This window comes from Ammospiza caudacuta, chromosome 12 (assembly GCF_027887145.1).
Source record: "Ammospiza caudacuta isolate bAmmCau1 chromosome 12, bAmmCau1.pri, whole genome shotgun sequence".
Taxonomy (NCBI): Eukaryota; Metazoa; Chordata; class Aves; order Passeriformes; family Passerellidae; genus Ammospiza; species Ammospiza caudacuta.
The window spans coordinates 19239345-19264927 of record NC_080604.1 but is presented as its reverse complement, the minus strand read 5'-3'; the positions used below and the strand labels follow the sequence as shown (position 1 = coordinate 19264927).

Here is a 25583-nt window from a genome sequence, read left to right as displayed (position 1 = left end):
AATGACATTTATGTAACAGCACAGCCGTGTGCTATCGTGCCTCATACCTCAGGCAAAAATGAGGATGTGTTTTGTAGTAACAGAGAACAATTCTGCCATCCCAGCCTTGGCTCAGATTCCCTTTGCCTTGCACAGGAGGTGCAGCCCTGTCCTCACAGTGGGAAGGCTGCAGGGCTGTGCCAATGCTGACCTCAGGAAATTAGCATCTGAACGGTGGCATTGGCTCAGGAACCTCTCAGCAGAACCATTGTTAATCTAAAAGCACGTCTATAAGTATAAAAACGTGAGAAAAACTGTCCTTGTAAAAGGTATTTCACTGTGACATATCTGGAGTTAATAGAAGGAAGAGATTTCAACAGGAGGGATGCCAAATGCCTTGCACAGCTCCAGCAGAGAGAAACAAATCTAGATCCAACCCCTTACACACTCACAGCACTGGAAAATTACATGGAAAGCCATCTCCTAGTGAGGTAGAGCAAATTCTTCACAAGCCTAAAAAGATACGAGGGTTTTCCTGTTGTTTTTTTTTTTCCTTTTCTCCTTGTTGAGAACATCACTGCTCACAAATCATCACTGATTTATTTGGTTTTTTCCACTTAATATGTAGCTACCAACAGAAAGAGATTTGAGAGCAGACTCAGGAAGGCACTTGGGCCTTACCCCTCCCTAGGATCTTACTGCCTGATTTTACCCTTTTATCTCCAAGGTAGCACTCCAACATTTCCAGCCTTTTTTATGGCTCTGAGGAGTCTGATCTCCAGCTACACCCCCATATTTGCTGTACTCACACCTCCTAAGCTGTCATGGGATGTTCCTCAGCGATTCCACCTGATGTTTAGGGTTCCTCAGTGGAGTTCTGCTGCTTCCATTTGGGCCAGATAGATACAGCATATTAGATTTTTTTCTCATTCCTCTTTTCATTAAATCCTGTTTATTCTTCTGACCATTTACTTCTTGGGTAGAGGAATTAATGAGAGCTCCATGGTCAAAATGAGAGTTGAAGACATTGTTTGCTCCTGTTAGTTTGCTGGGGTCACTCGTTTAGATTTGTGCCATGTTCTGCCTTTGGGCATCATTTCTCTTTTTCTCAATCACAAATATATCACTTCCACCTTCACTGACCATGGCAGCATTTTCCCCTCCATTATCTCAGTTTGACCATGGAATGCTGGTGGCACTCTTAGTTTCATAACTTCTTGATTTGCTGTTGATGTCCTCTCTCAGTCAGAGCCTGAGCTGGGGCACTGCAAAAGCAAAACACCCTTGGCTCCAGTGGGCATCAAATCAAGCTCAAGTGACTTTTTTATTTTCATTCCAAGTATTAAAACTTGCAGGAGACACAGGATTATGCCATCTTTATCTGCAGATTTCTTGCTGCCTCTATAGATTTCTTGGTCCTCTCTCCAGCCTACTTTAGTGCAGAAGAACATACAGTACATACTAGAAAATAGAATACTGTAGATGCTATTTTATTTTATAATCATTGCCTAGCTTCTATTAAAAAAAAAATCAGTTCAGGCATGCCTTCCTTATTCACTGTGTGGTGTTAATAGAGAGTATTTGTGTCCCTGCCTCATGCAGTGGCTAAATCCATTCTCTGGCTGCACCACAAATTTCACCCAAGTCCATTCAGCTCTGTTTAACTCCAGTCACTGCATTTTATCTATAGTTTTCTCCATAGTCAGTATGTTTCCAATGCTAAGAAGGTCCAAAAGCTAAGCATTTCAGCCTTCCAGACAAGTTAATTTATCCACCCTTTGTGCCATGAAAGATCCCATTGTCTCTGTCACATGGCGTGTTCTTCAGAAATTATGCATATTGGTCGTTTTTGGCAGACTTCTGAAGCATTCATGTGCATGGATTTTAATTTTTTCTGTGTTATTTCACATGTAACTGTTAATAAGGAAAAAAATTGCTGAGCACAATTCAGCAGCATTAGGAATAAAGTCTAGGAACATAAAGCCCTTTTTTTTTAAACAAAGCAAATCCATACAGATTTATTAATTTATTTTATTATGTATTTATTGGCTTTTAAGCACGGGAAATAATTATTTGTCAATTGTGACAAATTTTCCATATAGAAACTAAGTGTTATTATCACCTATTTGCTAGACTCAGGATTAGCCACAAGTACTGACTCAACACAGACACCCATTGAGATCATCCCAATATATTTCTCTTCTGCATCATTTGTGTGCTGCTAAAAATAAAATACCAATACCTGCTACTTTTTCCAGACTAAAAAGCAATTTATCTCTGTTATGCATAAGCAGACTGGGGAATTACTGCTTTTTATTATCCAAATATTTAGCACTGCCATCTTTATTTCCCTGTAATGGAAAATTATATTGGTGTGCTGAGATGGGAAATGCTTAAAAAAAAAAAGTAATTACGAACTATTCACTGCTCAGTATTTACCACATATTATGGCACTTACTGTAGGTTTTTTAGGAACCAGATTCAGAAATGTAATTCCCTGCTGTAAAGCACTTTTGAGTGTATTTTTGTGTCTCTGTGTGTTCTTTCATCATTTGTTGAAATGATAACCATGTGTCATAGATCAGCATCAGCACAGTGGCCAAGGCTGCTGCTCAGAGCAGGAGCCTGCAGGGCTGAAAGGATTCCACTCAGCTGGGCTTTAGGAATCACCTCCGGTAAGGGATCCACAGGCTGACCCCAAACCATTCATCATGTGGACAGCTACTGTCCAGAGGATTGTTTGCCTAACAATTGTGGGTGCTGCCACAGCTCACAGAAATATTAACTTTTAAAGACAAAATCCCCAATCATATCTTTGGAGTGGGTTAAGAAGCCCATAATAACAGCAGAAGAGTGACTTGTGCTTCCATTTCAGTGCAATCATTGCCATCCTATCAAACCCATCCTTTGCAATTGTATACACATCAAATAGAGTTCTGTAGAGTTATCAATTGTAGAGTTATCAATTGTAGAGCTATCAGTTTACCCACTGGAAGCTGAATGCCAGAAAGTCTCAAACCTTTTCTACACAAGGTCCCTCTGCAGCAGGAGAAGGTTCAGATTAAAATTTACCTGGCTTATCACCCCAGTTCTAAAATCTGGTCCCATTTCCTTTTTCTTGGCTATGCGCCTTTTCTTTTTCATGGCATTATCAGCTTGCAGACAACATAGTCAGGAAACTACTTGGACCTAATTCCTGTAGTAGCAATTTATGGCACAATGCAGCTACTGCTGCCTGTTCCCTGCATGACATCAAGCTGTCCTTGAAGTTGTGATTATTTATGTAACAATTGCATAGGAGAGCACAAAGAGGATGCCAGTCCACGGATTTGCAGAAATAAAAGTGTCCTAAGGAACCTAAATTAAAATGTAGGCCTGTAGTAAACTGTCTGTAATCCAGGTTCATGATAGCATTTGGGAATAAACTGGAAATCCTTTGCAGGATTTTACTAGGTTTTACTGTGAAGATGGAGAAAGGATCTTCATAAATAGTTTCCTGCTCAAGAGTTATTCTGAGCACATTTCTGAAAAACATTATACACTGAAATTTAGATTCTTTTGTTTTGATTGCTTGTTGGGTTTTGTTGTACAAAAAATAAAAAAGAAAAATTAGGATGCACACAGTAAAATGTGCAACGTTTAATTTGCAACAAATAATAAAACTCAAACCATAATCAGCATTTCCTTTTTCCAGAGAAAACATTAGGCTGAACCTAATTTTACAGCTGTACAAACTGTTTAAAAGTAATCTGCTCAATTGGGCGAGTTAATGATATTTAATTTGACCAGGCCAAACTTTACACGCTGTGCATTACTGGGAGCAGTGGTGTGCAGTGTGAGTGTTGGTGTGATGTAAATGTCATGCCAACACCTTCCCCTCTCAGCTGGCTTCACAAAAATCCGGTGTCATCACCTCCCTAAGGCAAACCCAAGGTGACAGCAGGAAAAAGTGTTATTTGCACACGGTAATTCAGCAGGAATTTGGCCTTTTCAATCTATTCTGCACTCAAGTTAACCCTCTTTATATTAGGCAGCTTTTTGCCCTGGGCAATATGTTAAGTGTGGGCTAAATTCAGTTATTGTGCTGAGTAATGTTCTCATTCAGATGCCCCACTTTAATGTGACTAAATGTGGATTATAGTGAGTATTTATTGCAGTGTGTGAGTTCTCTGCTCAGCCCCCAGTTCTGTGGCCTGGCATGTCTCCTGTTATTTCTATCCACTTCTCTAAAATTGAGTTTTTTATTGCAGTGACTGACTACTACCATCATGTTTCATCTGAAAAATTGTTCATCAGACACAAACACATAGTTTTGTGTTTTGGTTTTGTTCAGCAAAAAGGCAAAGAGTCTAAAAAGCAAACCAAAACCAGAAAAACTCCAGGACAATCAGTAACTTGTTGTGTATGAACAAGGGCTGAGGGATTTCTAATCTGCAAGAAACAAATGGGGTGCTGGGTTGTACTTCACCTCAAAGAGCAAGCCCAGTAAAATCTATCAAAATAAAAGGCAGAGCAGAGGATTTGTAAAATTACTGTAGTGAAAGGGGAAAATGAGAGATGCACAAGATTGTGGGGATGGGCACTGGCTGCTCACACCTTGGTGGTGCTAAAGAGGCTGACCTGCAACAGAGGGTGGGGAGAGTTAAGGGAATAAAGGAGGGATTTATTAAGAGGCCTTCAAATGATGGAACTTGGGCACTACAAGAGCCTGGCCATGATTCTGCCCAAGATGGACCCAAGATGGATGGTGTGTCATGAGTTTTTTTACTTCTATAAGTTTTGGTCCGTTTCCATATTGGGGTAATTTTCCAATCCCAGCTCCAGGTGATGCAGTCCCACCCTCCCAGTTTGCTCCCCTCCATTCCCTGTTTGCATTTTTGGGGCTGAAGCTGCAGTGGTGTCCTTGGTTCTGGGGCTGGAAAAGGATTGTTCTGTGGGACTGAGGAGAGGAAAACGATTGTTCTGTGTGACTGAGCTGTGAGGAGAACTTGCTGACATTTTATATGAAATTTGGAGTTGCAATACAGTACAGAACCTGGAAAATATGAAAGTTAAACCTTGAGGGATCACTGGCGTGGCTGGGAGCTGAGCCTGTGTCCCTGACAGCTTTGCTGTTTCTCCCCACAGGTCAATGGGAAGGATTTATCCAAAGCCACCCACGAGCAGGCCGTGGAGGCCTTCAAGACAGCCAAGGAGCCCATCGTGGTGCAGGTGCTGAGGAGGGCCCCCCGTGCCAAGGCCCACGAGCCCCAGCTGGTGGATGTGGGCACCCAGACCGACATCACCTTCGAGCACATCATGGCCCTCAGCAAGATGGGCTCACCCAGCCTGCCCGTCCCCGGCCTGGACCCCTACCTGCTGCCCGAAGAGTAAGTGATGCTCTCTGAGCCTCAGAAATCCTTGTGGAGCAAGAATCCATGTTGTTCTTTGATTATTAAACTGGGGTGCCAGTTGTGGGTTTTTCTGGGTCTGGATTGAAGGCCCTTGAGGCAGTAGTTCATGTTTGGACTCAGGCGTTTATTATTTCTTATCAGTAAAACAGTCTCACTTCTGTGAGTTCTGTAGCTTTTCATTAGAAGGCACAAAATGGCCAACAATCTCTTGTTACAAGGTCTTTTAAGATAAACTATCCAATTAAGAACTGACACCAGGATTATTTTCTCTTTTAACCCAATAACTGATCTCAAAGAGCTCCAATGGGGACTTTTCTGCCCAATTACAAAATGGTACACAAACCCATGGAGAAGAAGGAAGAAGAAGCATGAAGGAGAAACCCAGGACAACACCCTGTGCCCTCCATCTTGCTTCCATCCACAAAATACTAAAAATCCCAAAACTTCAATTTCTCACCAAGTGACACACCTACACTGCTCTCTATAATCTATTTCACACTTTTGTGGGTTTTGGTTTATCTTGAAACTTTTTTCTCCATCAATGAGGGTCAGAGCCAGTGCTCCCCTGGGAGTCAGGGCACCCCAGAGCAGACAGGGAAATATTCCCAGTGCTCTGGGTTTCCACACTTGTGTTCCATAGTGGTGTTTTATGAGTTCACAACCTCACCTCACTCTCTGGTAAACATGTTCTCCCAGAAGTAGCCAGGATTCATCCACCACTGAGCCATAACTCACAGCATTTTCATTTTTCCTACACATTAGCAGGACATTACTCACATGAGTAATGCCACTGAGTCACAACATGGCCTCATAAAGCTCATTTTTTTTTTGCTGGCATTTGATGGATAAAGTTATTGCATTTTGTAATTCCTCTCGGTGCCTCTTTGGGTTGCTTATGTTTTAACTTTATTTTTTATGGCTGCCATAAATTGTGTAATGCTAAGAGCTGCTGCATTCTGTTCCAGTGTATTAATTACTTTATTATAACCCTGCAGCGCTGTTACTCGAATAAGTTATTTTCTGGGACTAAAATTACTTACCAGTGTTGTCATGGATGTTTTAGAATCAAATTTTAATTATTGTTAATGGTAATTTGATGCTTTTGTACTTACAAATACAAATGACAATTATCTCCTGGCGCACACACCCCCCGCCCTCACATGCTGTTGGAGAGGAAAACAGCTCCCCAAGGAGCCCCTGCAGATTGCCTGTCATCCTGCCATGCATCTCCACAGGGAGCAGGGAATGGAAAGGATTCTGACCCTCTCAGTTGCTGTGTGTGAGAGGCTGATCTGGTCCAGCCGCAGCAATTCCTGGTTTTTGAGGTTTTGAGGTGAGGCTGCACACGGTGAGAGCAGGGCTGGTGTGCCCCCACCCTCCCAGGGCACCTCCCCAGGCATCCCTGCCTGCCCTCCTGGGAATTGGGGTCTGGCTGTGAACAGGCACTGATCCTGCACTGCCCCTGAGCGATTTTCAGAGCACAGAAACCTTCCCACATGAGCCAGTGTGACGGTGTTCACAGGCGTTTTCAGATGAGGGAAGAGACGAGGATTTGACTCTATATTTCAGAAGGCTTGATTTATTATTTTATCATATATATTACATTAAAACTGTACTAAAGGAATAGAAGAAAAGGTTTCTCAGAAGGCTAGCTAAGCTAAGAATAGAAAGGAATGAATACCAAAGGTTTGTGGCTCTGACAGAGCTCTAACCAGCTGACTGTGATTGGCCATTAATTAGAAACAACCACATGAGAGCAATCACAGACCCACCTGTTGCATTCCACAGTAGCAGACAATCATTGTTTACATTTTGTCCCTGAGGCTTCTCAGCTTCTCAGGAGGAAAAAAAATCTTAAGGAAAAGATTTTCATAAAAAGATGTCTGCGACAAGCCAGGACCATTCCATGGCAGTGCCTGTTCCTCTCCTGCCTCTCTCTTGCAGGTACTCAAAGGAGATATTCCAGCACGGCCACATATTCCCAGCCCACTCAAAATTCAAGCACTGCAGCACAGTTTAGTGGAAATATTTGACAAAAGGCTGGAGGTTTGAGCTTGCAGTGAGCAAACAGCAGGGCTTGGAGCCTGTGGAGAGGACATGATTGTTCTAGGGCCTCGACACTGCGCCTCCCAGCCTCATCTGCAGTAGGGGCTTTTAGTACCAGCTGCACTTAGAAAATGGCAAGGATTCATTCCTGATGAATCATTTAGGAAAATATTATTCCTTGTGAGGGTGGTGAGGTTCTGGCACAGGGTGCCCAAAGAAGTTGTGGCAGCTCCATCCCTGGAAGTGTCCAAGAGAGGTTGGAGCAACCTGGTCTAGTGGAAGGTGTCCCTACCCATGGCAAGGGTGGAGCGAGATTTTCCTTAAGAAAAGATTTGCCTTCCACCCCAAACTGTCCCATGATTTTATCATTCTGTGATTTAGGTTGCCATGTGCCTGCATTATTCCACCTTAGCCCTATCAGCTCCATATTGTTCCTTAATTATTAATCCCAGCTGCTGGGTAAGCAGTGCCCTTCCCATGCCAGGACCACACTGAGCTCTCTGGCTGTGCTCTCACCCAGCACATAAAAGCAAAGTCATTTTCTCCTGGTGTTTCCTCTCACTTCTCCCAATTCCATTCAGATTAATCTCGCCTGCCTCTAACAACTTGACTATGCTGGCCAATTAGCAGATGCTATTACATAAATAGCCTCAGACGTGTATCTTGTTAGCAGAGAATTACAGGAAGTTTACTCTCACTGCAGATAGAACAATCCAGCACAGAAAACAGTGATCACAAGAGCATTACACTGCTCACAACTTCCAAAGTAAAGGCAGTGGAAGTGTGGGAGAGCTCAAGCAGTAAAAAGCAGCAGGCTGTCCTCCTACAGTACACGGAATTTTCATTTAAAACACTTACTGGGGTAAGTGGTGTAGCTTACAGAATTAACCACATGCAGCTCCTCAGTGTGGGGGTCACTCCATCATCTCCCCTACAAGCTTGGAATGCATTAACAAGTTCCACTAAGGTCCTGAGTGCTGTCCTAAAAAATACCTTTTTTTTTTTTTTCCAGCCATCCATCCGTGCATGAATACTATGACCCCAATGACTACATGGGGGGAATTCATCAAGAAATGGACCGGGATGAGTTGGAATTGGAGGTACTTCATCTGAGTAACTCTTTCATTTCCATATGCACCTCAAGGTCTTTGAATTGCATAAAGTGGAAAGACTTTCCAAGGCAGATATTTGTGATAACATTGTTCACTAGTTGCTGATACCTTTATCACCCCATTGAACTGTGAGCCAGGCACTGATGATCATCAGCTAACATAAATAATGAAGTCATTGATTCCTTTAATTAAATTCTGTTTAAGTGTGCTGATTTAGGCTCTCTGAAAATCTGAAGGGCTCTGCTGAGTGGCAGGACCTGTTCCACATAACCACAGTAAAAATGTGTGAGTTTCTCTTAAATATTTCCTGGCTGAGAAACAGATGTTCCTGATCATATAATTTTGAAGTATGTTAAGTTTACAAGACAAGGCCAGGATAGATTTGCCACTCTATTAAGCTGTTCCTCGCTTTTTCATTACTTAAGTGACAAATGTATACATGTGAAATTACAGATAATAAAAGTTGAACCAGTCATGAAGGTATGCAAGCCCTTTTCCCTGACAAACCTTTGAAAACCACTTTTGGTTTTAGTGCTTGCATATCCCATCAGAAGTTCATCTTTAGTTTTCTCATTTCTTATTTTAATAGCCTTCTCCCAACCATTCAATGTACAGCACATAAATTGTGGAGTTCTGCAAGATACTTTAGCAGTACTGACCCAGTGAAGTGGTTTTAGTTATTTGTAATAAATAGCAGCAAAGAATCCCAATAGTTCTAAATACAGCCAGCTGTCTGAGCCGGCTGATCCATCCAAGGCTATCAGTAAGAGAATATTTTATACCCTTAGCTGGCTTGCACTTCTAATTTCTTAGATCCTGGTCCTGCTAACACCTGTTTGTCACAGCAAGCAGTGCTGAAGCTCTGCTGAAACCAGTGCAGATTTATCAACAGCTTCAGTGGGAGCAGAGTTCAGCCCCTTCCATGAGCACCAGGTTGTTTCCTTCTATAAAAGTGTTTGCAGGATCAAGGACTAAAACCCCATAAAAAGTTTGCAAGCTGTTCTCAAATTCTGCGGATCTGGTAGCAATTCATGTCTGTATACAGACGTAAATCAAAGGCAGGATAAAATCAAAGTGCCAGTAAAACAAATGCTACTTAGCAGACTTCAAGGCCTTACTTTTCAAACAAGGCCCTTTTTTTCTCTCTTAAATAAAAACAAATACAATCTAGATTTCAGTCTCAAAGGAAAATGTAGAACAAATCAGTGTTTTCTACCAGTATCTTTCCAAAATCTACTTTTTAGGAAATCTAATATTGTGGGTAAATTCTAGTACTTCCATTAGAAGGTCAACCAGTTGAGCTGAAAACAGTTTAAACACACCCACTCCAGTAGCCAAACCTTAATATGCCTCAAACCACAACATTAATAATTGTGACATTGATATAGTACTTGATGGCAAAAGGTGATCAGCTCGGTAACACAGGCAGATGAACATTAGGAAAGTCTCTGTAGCCTAATAGTATTTCTTAAAAACCACTAAAGATTCCTGTTCAAATTGTAAAGACTGTGATCAATGGTAAGGTCAAAGTGCTAACAGGGACTCAACTGGCTGGTTGCTTTTTTGTTTGCCTTTTGATAGATATGTTTTAAAAGACCACAAAGGCACTGTTTCATTGACTGCAGCAGGAATGTCGAAAGTAAGAAAGCCATCAAGTCAGCCTTCTGGGTTTCTATGTCTATAAAATGTGCTTTGAATTTAAATCAGAAGCTCCTCATCTAAACTTTTATGGTCTATAACTGACTGGTTAGTGATTTGTAACAAGCAAACAAGACAAAAAAGGTGAAATAGCCAAGTTTGCAATGAACCTCCAATGTAAATATCCATAGGAAGGAATTTATGCTGGCAGTATTGCTGAGGTGCCAAAATTGTATTCTCGGTTTTATCTCAACATTTGTCTTAAAATTGATGACTCGGAGGTAACTGCCATATATTCCCTGCTACAAAAACAAATAAATACCATTTCTTTTCTTTTGAAGTTTCCGTGCCACAAGTAAAGAGGAACTAAATCGTGAACTCCTATTTTATTATAAATTAAAAGTACATTCATTCTTCACGGAGGCCCAGCTAGAAGTCATTTCAGGCTCATAAAGGAAGAATAATGTCACTCCAGGATTCCCCAGCAGTGTTATGCATTAATGTGTTTATTCAAACAAGTCTGTCCAGCTGTCAGACACAGCCCAAGCCCAGGCTCTCTCCGTGGAACTTTCTCACATTACAAAGGAGAACATTCTACATAAAAAGGGGCCTGTTCCCTCCCATTTCACTTTCTGTCTTCACCCTCCCCAATATGCAGCTTGTGTGTAGGTCTTTCTTTCCAAGAAAAGAACTGAATGGTTAGCTGAAAGCCAGTGAAGCTTGCAGATGAAAATTACATGAAATGTTTGCTACTGCTGAGAAATTTCCCTCTGATACTCTCACTCAGTCTTGGACAGGAATGAAGCATTCTCGTCAGAAGACTGAAGGAGGACACCAAAATCATTCAAAGAGCTTTTGGCCCACCCAGTGCACAGCTCCCAGTATTCCCAGCATGATCAGCCAAAGATGGACACACTGGGCACAAAATAAGTGCTTCAAGATCTGAAATTAATACTCCACTGCTTTTAGGAAAACATGAGTAAAAGCTGAGTACCAGGGTTTCAAGCTTTCCCCCTTGCTGTATTTTGCTACTTTGGTTGAAACTTTTCTTTCACTTCTCCAATAATCTGTTTGCAAGAGGGGTGAGAGGCGACTCTGAACATGAGAATTGGAAGGCTCCATCACAGGCACTGTGCAATTTTTATTCCATCCTGGTTTACAAAGCGTTTCAAAGCATCTTTTATGTGAATATATTTCTTCTCTATGAAAACTCGTGCTCTGCAGGGAGCTGCAGAGATCAGGAGCTTCTCAAGGCATTGCTGTGTCTGGGAATACAAAGAGCTGCAGCCTGGGCAGGCCTGCTTCAGGCAGTAATTGAATATGGAAAGGTTTGAAAAGCTTCACAGCTGTACTTTCTAACACAAATATTTGTGTGTTCTCTGTTTGGAACAAACGCAAAAGTGGTAAAACATTTCATCTGGCTCACAAGGCAGCACTGAGAACTTGTCCTGCCTCAGCTCTCTGGAGGTTTTCGGCCTGGCCCCAGCACCTCGTGCTGTGTGAGAAAGGTCTGAGTCATGGAGCTCTGCCCATCTGCCTGGCACAGAGCCTGGCATCCTCCAAGTTATCTCACTGAGCCATCCCAAAGCTCCTTTCATCGGGGTGAGAACACTTCCCTGCAGCCTTCCCCAGCACCACTGGGGATTAAAGCTGCTCCAGCCTCTGTGCTCTGGCAGAGAATCCCCATCACAGAGCTGGGCTGCCACAGAAACCCACAGGTAGAGTCCTGCTTCTCTAGAGCAGAGAATTTTGGAAGAAAAGTCTGGCTTATAGGCTTTTCTCCCTTGAAAAGGGAAGGGGTGGGATTCTTTTCCATTTACCTGTGTTGAAAGCCACTTTGATATAAAAACACAAACATAAAGATTATTTTCTTAGGTTCAAGAAAGCATGAAGAAGATTTTCCCTCCTGCTCTAGCAGGGTCAGTTGCCAAAAAGCAGCGAGAGGGCCTTATGCAGTATAAAAAGAAATAGTTATATATGTTTATTTATTTCCTTGACTTTGTTTTATGCATGAAACCTAGCAAGAGGAAGCACAAAAAAGGGAATCCTGCTAGTCAGGTATGGCAGAGGTCAGCACAGAAAATAAAAAATCCACCACATTTTACAGGGAGAGGGAGAAGGACAGATCACTTACCATGCAAGCTGTGTGTGAGGCTTTCTGAGTGACTGAGCTGTTCTTACCCACTGCTGTCATTTCACATCTCTACTGCTCATTTCTGTCTTGTTAGAGAAAGGACTCTGATTTTTATAAATCTGCAGGTAGGCCATAATTCTAAATCAGCAGTACAATAATTCAATAATCCTCTGCAAATGAAGGATCTTCTGAGCTTATAGAGGTTAATTTACTATTATCACTTGCTCCTAATTCATTATGATGAGTGGTTGCAGGTATAATGTCACAGGGCATGTTCATTTCTTCTTGTCTTGCTGTAAATGCCAGATGGATTTCAGCAACCAGCTCTGTGAGCCCTCCTTGGCTCTGCATTTGATGAGGAGCCAATAATCTTTCAGACACTTCTCTTGCACAGACTATTTTGAAAGAGCACCCAAATCCTCCTTTGAACATCTCTCAAAATGTCACTTTTACCTGATCAGAAGGAGCAGATTTGAATTATCTGCGAGTTGTAAAAACTGTCATGGCTGGAATTTTCACATTTATCCCATTGGCCCAGGCCAGCATTCCCCCTCTCTGCCTGCCAGCTGCTTTCTGTGCCTGCAGAGCAGCTGTGGGATAACCCCAGAGTGCCCCTTGCACTGCCCAGGAGAGCAGCCCTGAGACAAAACTGTGAGAAATGGCATCTCCTGTGGCATTGCAAACACAGGGACTCACACTTTCAAACTCCTCCAGGCCCACATTAATTTTCCTCTGTTTAATTAATTCCTGGTACAATTAATCAAGCTGCCATAATACCTGTGCTTGCAGGTGCCAGTTGTCTGTTTTCCCCTTTCATGTATCTCTGCATTTCACAGACTTGCCTCTGAATATGGAAAATAACCTTTGCTTTGAAGACTCTGGTGTTGATTCTTCAACTCCAACTGGAATTGCACACTTTTATCTCTCAAATATTTCAAACCTTTATGATTATATTAAAACTTCACTGATGCAAAGACCCACATAAAGCAGCTGTTCCTATGTTTAAGTTCATAAAATTATCATATTTGGGTAGCATCAAATCCACTTTCTCTCTTCCTACCAAGGACTAGAGGGATTGTACTCAGGAGTAGGTCTGTCAACTAATTACTCATAAAAATTCAGGTTCTAAATACCTGCTCTATAAATTTTTTCTGCTCTAGCTTTTCTTGCTGCTTTATTTCTGTGTGTTTTTAAACAACAGATAGCTCTTTTCTTTCAAAATATATAGTAAAAATATAAATATATTTATATATGCGTGTGTAAATATTTTATATGTGTTTATATAAAATATATATTTCAAAATATATATTATTTAATTCACCAGATTATTTATTACCTTCCAGTATATACATCTCTGATGGTAAAATTTAGATATAAACCTGTGCTTTATTTTTAATGATTATAGGCTTATGTTGGAAAAACACCCATTGTTAGTAAAAACATGTGGCAAGTAAGAATGAAAATAACAGCTTGCTGCCTCTTTTCCTTCCACTCCAAGTGTTTGTAATTACTCAGGATCAATGGCCAAAGTCACCATATAGGTCTGTTAGGTTTTTGGGGGGGGGGTTTAGCATTATATATTTGTTTATATTTATAAATATTTATATAATATAGTATATGTTATATTTATATATATATATGGTTTTTTTTTTCAATGCCAGTATGGCAAGCAGTAGAATGCGCCCCACTGGAAATTTCTTGCCACGCTTTCAAATCAGTATAAAAGTATTCCTGAAGATAATGAAACTTTTTTGTTAAAGTATACAGGGAATATGGGAATTGTTCTGGGCCTGAAATAGGCTCAATCCACAAATTCCCACCTCACTCCAGTTCACTCCAAGGGTAAATGCAGGATAAACCCATTGACTGCCCTGCCTTTCTGGAGGATCAGCTGAGATCAGAACAGAATCCACTTTGTCTCATCTCTCTTCTGAAGAATCTCCATCTCCTCTCTAGAAAGCTCCAAAGCTTTAGAAATGTGAAGAAAACCCCACTATTAAAGCATTGTGTTCAAACCTTTAAGTAACAAAAGAGGGGGGGAAAAAAGCACAGCAGTTCACCATGGATACTATTGATTGAAACCACTTAAATACCAGCTGAAATGTCACTGACATTTACAGCTACGCTTCTTTAGGGGGGAAAAAAAAAGAAATTACACATGTTGACAAGTAAATAACACGAGATTGCTGATCTTGGCAGCTGTCAGCCAGACACACCAATAAATTATTCATATCAGCTTGTTTTATTGTCTTGCCCCTTCCAAATGGCACGGCAACAGAGATGCCAGGAAGAAGGAGCTGTGTTGTCAGGACTTTTCCTCTGGAATGGCAGGTCCAGCACAAACAGAGGGACAATTCTGGGGTCCCTTTGTGTCCCTTTGCTGCTCCCACTTTTCCCTTTCAGCACAGCCCACACCTGCCTGGCCTGAGGATGAGCAGGACCTTGCCCAGCCTCGCTCACTCCCCTCACCTGAGGAGGTAAAACACAATTCCAGGTGTTTTCACACCTCTGTCTGTGCAGCAAACCCTTCCTGCCCAGGCAGCATCCTCAGGACCAGCCCAGCTGCCACAATCAGTTGGTTAAACACCTTAAACCCCCAGGATATCCCTCAGAGGGAAAAAGGCAGGACTGAAAAATGCCACAGGGATGTCCCCAGCCAGGAACATCCCCCAGCCTGGGGCTATCTCCATGGATTTTACAGCCCTTCCTACCAACCAGTGTCAAACACAGAAGAAAAAAAAAAGAAATAACCCTCAGGAATTCCTCCTGGAAATAAAAAGCATAGAGGAAGAACATACATTTTTAAGATGGGTTAAATGTCTCTGAGATTAACAAGTCCACCATGACCTGATGAAAGCAAACACTTGCAAGATACTGAAATGCTTATTATGTTTCTATTACCAATACCAAATGCTTTGCTGACAATATATTGATCTCCAGTTACACTTTTGAGAAATTTATTAGGTGACTTCATGAAAATTATACAATTTAAAGTAATAGAATATTAGTTTTTTTCTGAAAAGCCAGAGAATTATCCTGCTTATGAGGAAATATGTATCAGCTGTGACAAATACTGAAATCATACTTTATAAGTATTTTAGCCTTTGAAGTCTTAGCACTACATGAAATATAGGTAATTTTTCTTCCTTAAGATCAATAAAAGGTCTATTTTCAAAATGACTTCCTATTGATTGAAGGGTCAAAAATGTCCCAGGTATTGATTGTCTGCATATAATCATGTTTTGCTCAGTAAGTTAACCTCGTCTACAAGTGAAATCAAAAGACATCCACTATATCACTTAAGCAAAATATTTTCATTGCATTTGAAAAATTGCTTCCATCAGTCACCAGTGTCTCGCTGACAATATATTTTCCTTTTTTTTTTTTTTTTTTTTTAACCTCAGGAAGTGGATTTACACAGAGTGAACAGCCAGGACAAGCTTGGCCTCACTGTCTGTTACAGAACGGATGATGAAGATGACATGGGTATTTATGTGAGTGAGGTAAGATTGAGCTGCCTTCCATAAGATACCATTTGTCTTTCCAGCTGCATTGTTGGGCAGTTAAGACATTTATCCTCTGTTTGTACCATGTTGGATAAACAGCCAAAATGCAGTAATTGGAAGAAATCTAATTATTTTCCTTTTCTCCAAACTGAGTGCAGTCCTGCTCCCACTGAAGTCAAATTTCATTATATTAACAATGTTCTATTTCAAATGATGCCTTCAGAGTATTTTCATGTATTCCCCCTTTAATTTTTATTCTTGATTATTCTTGAAACAATGTAAATTGTATAAAACCCCACACACTTCTATTTGCAAACATCTGGGGCCCATTTCTCTCTCCTTGTCCCTTTCCAAGAAAAAAGTAGCATTTTATACAGGAACGTTTTTTCAGCAGAGCCATTTCAAATTAATTGCGCCAATTTGGGGAAAGAAACCCATAATTAAATCTAAACCCTTCCATTGAAATGCACCACCCAGGAAATAAGGAGAAGTGAATAGTGACCTCCCAAACCTGCAGAGCACTGAGAATTCTCTTATTTTGCAGATTGATCCCAACAGCATCGCGGCGAAGGACGGGCGGCTGCGGGAAGGGGATCGCATCATCCAGGTACGTGTGGGAGGTGCTCCAGGTGTCCTAAACCCCAGAATTCCAGTGTCCCAAACCCCAGAATTCCAGTGTCCTAAATCCCAGAATTCCAGTGTCCCATACCCCAGAATTCCAGTGTCCCATACCCCAGAACTCCAGTGTCGTAAACCCCAGAATTCGAGTGTCTAAATGCCAGAATTCCAGTGTCCTAAACCCCAGAACTCCACTTCCTGCCTTCCTCCTTGAGAAGTGCTCCAGGTGTCTTACACCCCAGAATTCCAGTGTCCTAAACCCCAGAATTCCAAGTGTCCTAAACCCCAGAACTTCAATGTCCTAAACCATAGAACTCCACTTCCTGCCTTCCTCCTTGGGAAGTGCTCCAAGTGTCCTAAACCCCAAAATTCCAGTGTCCTAAGCCCCAGAACTCCATTTTCTGCCCTCCTAACAAGGCTCTGCATGCAGGGGGGGGAACACCTTCACATGTCCAAACCACCACACTGCCCAGCATTCTCTGCCCAAGGCTGGGTTTGTGTGTGTGGATCCATCCAGCCAAGCATTCCATGGAGCTGGGCACAGCAGCACCCAGGGGTCCCTATGGAAACCCTTCATGGTGGTGTTTTTTCTTTAAAGATCAATGGCATCGAGGTGCAGAACCGAGAGGAAGCTGTGGCTCTTCTCTCCAGTGAGGAGAGCAAGAATATCTCCTTACTTGTGGCAAGACCAGAAATTCAGGTATGGTAGCAACAAAAAACCCTCACATGAGTCTTAATTAAAACAGTTGCTGTTTTGTAGAAGGCAACTCTTTCAAATTGTTTAGCCTGTTTAAATCTACCAGATCTACCCAAAACCATATTCTACACTTTGACTGCACATATATATACAGTCTAAAATGATGGAATTCAGCAGTCGTGGTACTTACATATATATTTTATATTAAAATGTAATTTCTAAGGCATTTGGTGATTTATTTGTGCTGCAATGCTGTTACAAACATCAGTGCAAGGTATTATGAATGGGTTTGAGCCACAGTTTTGAAGAACATGCTGAACTCTTAATTCCTATAGCTATTGATTATTCATTCATTAAAACACCTATTATTTAGCTCTTCATACACAGTCTCTTAAAGTACTTGAATACTGTCAAGAAGCCTCCTGTGCTGCAATAAAAGGTTGGAGCAGATCCCTTTGTAGAGCAGGGATTAGCACAACAAAGGTGTAGAACAAACAGCTGAGAACAGCATTGTTTGATCTGTCTCTGCTCCTGGTGCTGGGAGAGCAGCCCTTGCCAGTGCACCTGGACAGATCATCACTGTCCTCTTAGCCTGGATGTTTCTGATCTTTCCCGTGGGGATAATTGGGAATGGGAGTAAAAATGGGAGTAAAAATCTGGCTACAGACCCTAGTCAGATTTTCCTTCTGGAGTTTGATGCTGCCTCACAAGAGGTGTGTTCAAGCTTTCGGCTCTGGAGTGTTTTTACACAACTTAATCAAGTTGTGCACAAACCAAAACTACCCCAACTCTTGCAAGTATTTCCACGGATCAAAAAACTGAGTTTTTTCATATGTAGAGGGCTGCTGAAGATAAAACCCTGCTCTTGGAGATGGAGGCAGCTGTGGCAGGAGGTAGCACAGTCAATACCCACACAGCACAAGGACAGGCTCCTTCCCAAGACAGGCAGCACTGTCACAGGAAGGAATCTCCTGAGATTTCCCAACCACTGTCCACAAAGACAAGCAGTAATTTATGTCACTCTTCATTCTTTTGACAATGATTGGTTTGTTTTTTCCCTCCCTTTTCACACAGCTGGATGAAGGATGGATGGATGATGACAGAAACGATTTTCTGGATGACTTGCACATGGACATGTTAGAGGAACAGCACCACCAGGCAATGCAATTTACTGCCAGCATGCTTCAGCAGGTACTGCCCTTCTGGTGTGCAGGGCTGTCAAACTTCCCACTGCACTCAATATTCAATATTGAGCTTGGCTGAATACACTTGGTGTCTCAAGTGACACTGAGATCAAGGCAAAAGGACTTTCTGTAAAATCAAGATATTACATAGCTCTCCACAGTGAGATGTTTTAAAATAGTACCTTTTGTGCTTTGCCCCTTACAACAAAAGACCACAATTCATGGAAATCCCTCAACACTGTGGTCACTGAGAGGAATACTGGGTGTGTGGTGGGTAGAGCAGGCAGAGAGCTGATTTATAGAATCTCCTATTTGATGTGCATGCACAGACTGGAAACAGCCTCCCCAAACCTGGAATCCAAAATGGACAACTCAGGCAAATGACTGAAGCAAGGTCTATACAAGGGGGAAAGGCAAAGAAAAAGTTTTTACATTACAAATTTTATACAGGGCCATTACAGATTTTATGCAGGGCTTATGTTCTCCATCATTCTGCTATGATTAAAGCAGTTCTCAGTTTTTGCCTAGACTTTTTCCCTAAAGTTTTCTAAAACTCTGCATCCTCTGTGCCATCCCCATGTTGTGAGGAGTCATGCTCTCACTTAGGCACTGCAGGAAAACTGGATATCGTTGTGCACCTAAGTGGGAGCAGAAACATTTGAAAATGTGACTTCTACCACTGTTGCTGCATAGGTGAAACTCAGTCCTCAGGTTCTTCTGAAAAGAATATCCACAGCATGTTGAGGGCTTGGTCACCTTTTCTCTGAGTTCTTCATAATACTCTTTCCATATAGGACATACAAAGAGTGAAAAGTGACAGATTAGGAGAACTATTTAAAAATAAACACCTTGAAATGTTTCACGTGCTTGCAATAATTTTTCTTTGTGTCCTGCTGTTTCTGTTGTTAGAAGAAGCACGAGGAGGATGGAGGCACCACAGACACAGCCACGATTTTGTCCAACCAGCACGAGAAGGACAGCGGCGTGGGGCGCACGGACGACAGCACACGCAACGACGAGAGCTCCGAGCAGGAGAACAATGGGGACGATCACACCACCTCCTCCAACACCTTGGGGAGCCAGAAGAAGCTGACCTACAGCCACGACACGCTGGGGAGTGGGGACATGCAGTTCAGCAACGAGTCGTTCATCTCAGCTGACTGCACCGACGTCGACTTCCTCGGCATCCCCGTGGACGAGTGCGAGCGGTTCCGGGAGCTGCTGGAGCTCAAGTGCCAGGTGAAGTCTGCCAACCCCTACAGCCTGTACTACCATAACAGCACCCTGGAGATGAGCAAAAGCGACCAAGAGAGCGTGGACAGAGAGCTGGAGATGCTCAACGAGGAGCTGCGCAACATCGAGCTGGAGTGCCTGAACATCGTGCGGGCCCACAAGATGCAGCAGCTGAAGGAGCAGTACCGGGAGCCCTGGATGCTGCACAACAGCGGCTTCAGAAACTACAACACCAGCATTGACGTGCGCAGGCACGAGCTCTCGGACATCACCGAGCTGCCTGAGAAGTCTGACAAGGACAGCTCCAGTGCCTACAACACGGGCGAGAGCTGCCGCAGCACGCCGCTGACGCTGGAGATCTCCCCCGACAATTCCCTGCGCAGAACCGCCAAAGGCGTCGGCTGCCAAGGCAACGAGGGGGCAGTGGCCTATAATGTCTCCCCAAAGAATTTGTTTGCTGGCTCAGAGAGCCACGAATCCAGCGCTGGTAAGTGCCACGCCTCTGCTAAAGAGCCTGACCCTGGCAAGCAGCTGGAGAGCAAGGAGAGGAAAGGCAGCGACGGCAGCAAAAGCCCCACTCACGGCCAGAAGCCCTACGTGACCCCCTACCACCACTCTCCCTACAAACACGCTCACATCCCTGCCCACGCCCAGCACTACCAGAGCTACATGCAGCTGATCCAGCAGAAATCCGCCGTGGAGTACGCCCAGAGCCAGATGAGCCTGGTGAGTATGTGCAAGGACTTGGCCTCGGGGCAGAGCGAGCCCAGAATGGAGTGGAAGGTCAAGGTCAGGAGCGACGGGACGCGCTACATCACCAAGAGGCCGGTGAGGGACAGGCTGCTGAGGGAACGGGCCATAAAGATCAAGGAGGAGCGCAGTGGGATGACCACGGATGACGATGCCATCAGTGAGATGAAGATGGGCCGGTACTGGAGCAAGGAGGAGAGGAAGCAGCACCTGGTGAAAGCCAAGGAGCAGAGGAGGCGGCGGGAGTTCATGATGCAGAGCAGGTTAGAGTGCTTGAAGGAGCAGCAAGGTGCAGAGGAGAAGAAGGAGATGAACATCATTGAACTGAGCCACAAAAAAATGATGAAGAAGAGAAATAAAAAAATATTTGACAATTGGATGACGATCCAAGAACTGCTAACCCACGGAACAAAGTCACCGGACGGCACGCGGGTGTACAATTCCTTCCTGTCAGTGACTACTGTATAATCCATCCCCAGGGCTAAATTATGTACATAAAACACTACCAGTGGGGTAGGAATCCATGCCTCGTTCAATGTGGCAAGATTTTTGTATATAAGATACAGTCACCGAGTTTATAGTTCAAATACTGAACTCTACAGCCGTGGGTGCCAGGATCTCCATTCTGCAGTGGGGAGGAAGCTTGCCCATCTCCTTCAAAGGCAATATTAGCAGTGCTTTTTGGAGTACTGATTGTACTTTTTTACTTGTTACCTTTTACATGAAGTGTTTAAATATCAGAAATGTATTAACCATACTTACACAGGTAATTTGCTTAAACTATATTCATATTAAAAGGTACCCATGCTTTTCTTTACCTAAAAAAAAAAATGCAAGAAACCCACAAGAGCAACTGCACATACTTATTTTTGTTTGTGAAACCATATTTTGTGATATTATTTTGCTGTTGTTCACTTCTACACAGAGTGCTGTTTATCAATACTTAGCTCAAGGTTTAAACTCAGAATTAGAATCATTCTCTTGTAATATTTAACATTTATCAAACAGCAGTTTTTAGAGTTATGCTCAACATTTAAACATTTTTCTCTTTAAGGTTTCTGAAAGAAGTATAGAGGTTTCATCTGAAAAGCCTGAGGCAAAGTACACTATTATGCAGCTTTAAAGGATTTTAAAGCATGTTTGCAAATGTTGCAACCTATTGAAGAAACGTGCATGTACAGCTAATTTGTTTATATAAGACAGTTTGTGGAATTTGAAAAGCCCATGGTAGTAACTGTTTGCTTTATAGATTTGAATGTATTGAATTATAAAAGCAGTTTCATGAAATCATCATTAGCTGCAAACGTTAACAAGTAAAATGAAGTAAAATAAATTATTGTTTTATATTTCAAACTACTTTTTGTTCCCTTCTGGTTTCACCACCTAGAATATAATTTTATGGAGTGTAGCTCCCGTGCTGCAGAAATGCCTGGACAGCCACTGGAGCCAAACCTGAGGGAACATTTGGCATCCTGACTTTGGGGGGAATTTGGATTGGGGTTTTCTTGAGGGAAGTGACAAGGGAGAAGCACAAAGAATATCAAGAATAAAATCAGGCAATGCCTATCTTCAGCTCACAAGCTATTTAAGGTGGCTTGTAAGAAAGAAATAGAACTTCTGCTCTCCTGCTTTGCTTTGGTTTGTGGTTTCTTTGTGGTGTATAAACCCCACCAACAGCCTTCAGTGGGGGTTTGCATTAAAACCAGACAATATATAAATTAAAGCATATAAAAACTAAAGCAAATAAATATACAAATTAAAGGAGATGGTGAAAAAAATAACAGAGGTGTCATCGAGATATGACATTCCTTTCTGTGTTTTCTATTTCTGATTAAGAATTCAGATATAAATTGGAATATTCTTCTGGATTAAGTGATGGGGAATCATTATGAATAGTTCACAGATTCTCCATCTCCTCTCTCTTTTTCCTTGAAAAGTTGCCCCCCAAACCTTCTGAGTTTTTCTTCTGGACTTTTCTGTCTTAACTCAAATGAGCAAAAATTGCAATCTTAGTGATAGAAGTGCCAAGCTGGAAGGGGAGCGATTAGCAGCTTCTTGTGCCTATTTTGTCTGTCATTGAGAAGCAAACAGCAGATTTGTCCGGGTTTTTTCTGCTCCCTCTGTGGACTAACACTGAATTCCATGAAATGTGCCTGCCACACTCCACAGTGAACTTCTGTATACCTGGAAGGGAAATGTCCCTCCAGCCTATGTAATCTGGCACTCTTGTCAATAAGCCTCAGCAAATTTATCTTCAGGCTGTATTTTCCTTGGGGATAAAGAGCCAGTCCTGCAGCAGTCTGTGGCAGGTTTCTCTTTTGATTTTGTTGGAGCTGGGGTTTCACCTGGCATCACCAGTGTTACCATCACCAGTGGCACAGTGGGGAAAACACCAGATTTTCACAAACACCACATTTTCACACGCTGCTGTCAGGGTAGCACATTTGCCATCCCTAAATCTCATCCTGAGTTCATCTCCTGTTCATCCCAGCTGCAGGTGTGAGAGCCACAGCAAAATACTGCCCTCCTCAAGGCCTCACACTCAGATACAGAGCTGTGATTGGTGTGGAATAACAATCCTTAAACCAGGTGTGGAAATACAGCTAAACCACCTTTAGTCTGCCTGGAAATATTAGAGTAATATTTGAAATGTTCTAATGAGGAATAATTATGATGAAGCTGCTCCTCATAGAAACTAACTCCTTTGGAATAACCTCACATGCCGTGGTTCCTGTGGGCACCAGGGACATCAATGCTGAGCATTTTGTGCATTGGGTAGCAGCAGGAATGTGTTTGGGAATTCAGTGTGATATGCAGGAATTACAGCAAAGCATCCACAGTATAAAATTTACATTCATTAATGTTGAAATAAAATTATTGGCCAAGAATTTCTCTCACACCTTTGATTTTTTTTCCCTGCTAAACATTTGTTATTTTGGACAGTTAAAAAATCACCTCTCTCCTCTGGCACTAGAATTTATTAATTAGCATCAATTCACAGAATCCATCAGTTATCTGGAAATCTGAACAAAAGCTTTGCAAACTGCAGATTTTCCTTTTCCTTTTGCAGTTGTCATCCCACTTCTCATTGCCCTATCAAAGTATTAATGAGGTGTTGAAAAGGAGATTTGGGCTCTTTTTATTGCTTGCAAGGAACATTGGAAATTACCATAACGTTAATCCAAACCTGACATTACAGAGCAATGAATCCAACTAAAAGCAGCCTTGGATACCTGAAATATTTCACCCAACAGTTTTTCTAAAAATGACATTATAATGCATAAAAGTGCTTAAAAGATAACACCGGAAACTGTGCTGTTATCTAAAGGACCTCTCATAGCAGAAATCTCCAGGCAGCAGCAGAGGTTTTGTCCCTGGGTTACCACAGGTTGTACCCAAAACCCAACACCCTCCCGTGGGACATTGTGGTGGGTTGGTCCTGCTTGGACACAACTGCAGCTCCAGATACTCAAAGTCCTGGAGGGATCAGCAGTGGGAGATGTGCTCCTTCCACTGGGAATGCTCATTCCAAGTGGTTTTTGAAGCCCATTTAAACCTGCAAGTATAAAACTTCACATCCAGCTTCCTCCTCAGCCACTTCACTGAGCATCACCTCAAGCCTGAGTGCAAAATTATCCCAGGATAATAAATGTGCAGGGAGAGACCCTAAATACACCAGGAGGGAACAGGGAATGGCCAAGCTGAGAGGTTTAACCAGAATGTGTGTGTGCAGCTCCTGGAGATTCTCCCCCAGCCCTTGCTGCTGCAGGAATGTCATTGTCACTCATTGTCCCTGCTCCTGCCATGGCAGCACCTCAGCCCTATCCCCTGGCACCCCCAGAGGTGACAATGGCACACCCTGGGCATGGGTTGGTGCAGAATTTGGCTGGTTCTCTGCACTGCAAACAGGCTCTGTGTCAAACTGGGGTCAGCTTCCCCCAGCGTCTCCCAGATGTAAAAATCTATAAAAATGTAAAATACTTATTTGCAAATCGGGTTGAGAGCGGCATGGAACCGCCAGGTTTAGATGTGCGCTGAAATGGGAAAGCCCTGAACCAAACCTAACAGCATTTTTTTGTAAATTAAGAGAATTTGCCATCCCTTGCACAGTAGGGATGGCAAATAAAATGAGGTAAGACTACATATTGCCTAGGGACTACTGGTTGGAGAACTAATTAGGATTATAAACTGAAAGTATGTAAATTAACCAAATATAATTATCTGCTAGTGGCCTTTGGAAATAGGTTACCGGATACTTGTTAGCAAAATTGCTCAAATGCCTGGAAGCCATACAAAGCAAGCCATAAGCAATTTAAATTCCTCTCTTTGTTTTATTTTCAATTGTTTTAAAGCAGTTTTTGTATTAAGGATTTATCGGAACATAAACTAATTAGAAAACTCAAAAACCAAAAGTGAGACAGAGACGGACACAGCGGATGCTGCACCTCCATCCCAAGGTTTTATTGGATGTAAGTTGTTGGAGGTGACAAAACAGCAAAGATTCTGGTTGGGGTTTTATCAGAGCAGCTCTGTGAGCCCCCAGCCAGAGCTGAGCTGGGATGTGGTGGTTTCTGCACAAATGCAGCCCCTCAGCCACACAGGGTTTGTGTGCAGGTGTGTTCTGTGTCTGAATTCTGCAAACGTGCAGAATGAGCCTCCCTTTCCCCCAGGGGTCTGCAGTGGCACAGAGCAGCACCAGACCCGGGGGTTTCTGTGGGGAGATGTCACCATCAGATCATCTCTGCAGGACCGCAGGATTGGCCACTGGACAAGCTGAGGGTGGTGGAGACAGTGGTGTGTGTTTAACATCATAAAATAGAAGGGGTCACAAAGAAAGGGGAGCTGGGCTGATTTCACGCTGAAGCATGAGGGCTTTAATGCACAGCCCTGCCACAAACACCACTTATGGAGCTGAAGCACTCCAAGCAGTCCCAGAGGGTTTGAAACACTCTATTAACTCACACAGTTAATTACCCTGCACTGTAGCACTGAAGGATCTGAAGGGACAGGCCATCCCAGCACAACTGCATCTCCTGCTGCTCTCCACACCTCCCACAGACCTTCTAATGGTCACTGCTGGAAAAAACCATCCTGCAGCCCTGCTAAAACACGGCCACCCCAACCTGTGCCCTCCTCCAAGGGATCTGTGCCCATGCTCAGGCTGCAAAATGAATTGTACAGCTGCTGCAGGACTCACCATGAAGTGGGTTCACACTCAGCAAGCACTGCTCAGTGCTCTTGGGTCTAAAGCTTCTTGCTAAAAATCCTAAAATGCCCAAAAACACTAAAAACA

At 42.7% G+C, this 25583-nt stretch overlaps 1 protein-coding gene across 1 annotated transcript in view; it reads left to right on the top strand.

The window, feature by feature from the left end:
• Positions 1-22541, top strand: part of PDZRN3 (PDZ domain containing ring finger 3) — a 133700-nt gene extending 111159 nt beyond the window's left edge. The window contains exons 4-10 of the mRNA XM_058812932.1: positions 5107-5348; positions 8431-8518; positions 15707-15805; positions 16353-16415; positions 17025-17126; positions 18198-18314; positions 19217-22541. Of these exons, the coding sequence (XP_058668915.1) occupies positions 5107-5348; positions 8431-8518; positions 15707-15805; positions 16353-16415; positions 17025-17126; positions 18198-18314; positions 19217-20758 (2253 nt within the window). The 3' untranslated portion in view covers positions 20759-22541. The remainder of the gene's footprint in view (positions 1-5106; positions 5349-8430; positions 8519-15706; positions 15806-16352; positions 16416-17024; positions 17127-18197; positions 18315-19216) is intronic.
• Positions 22542-25583: the final 3042 nt, after the last annotated feature.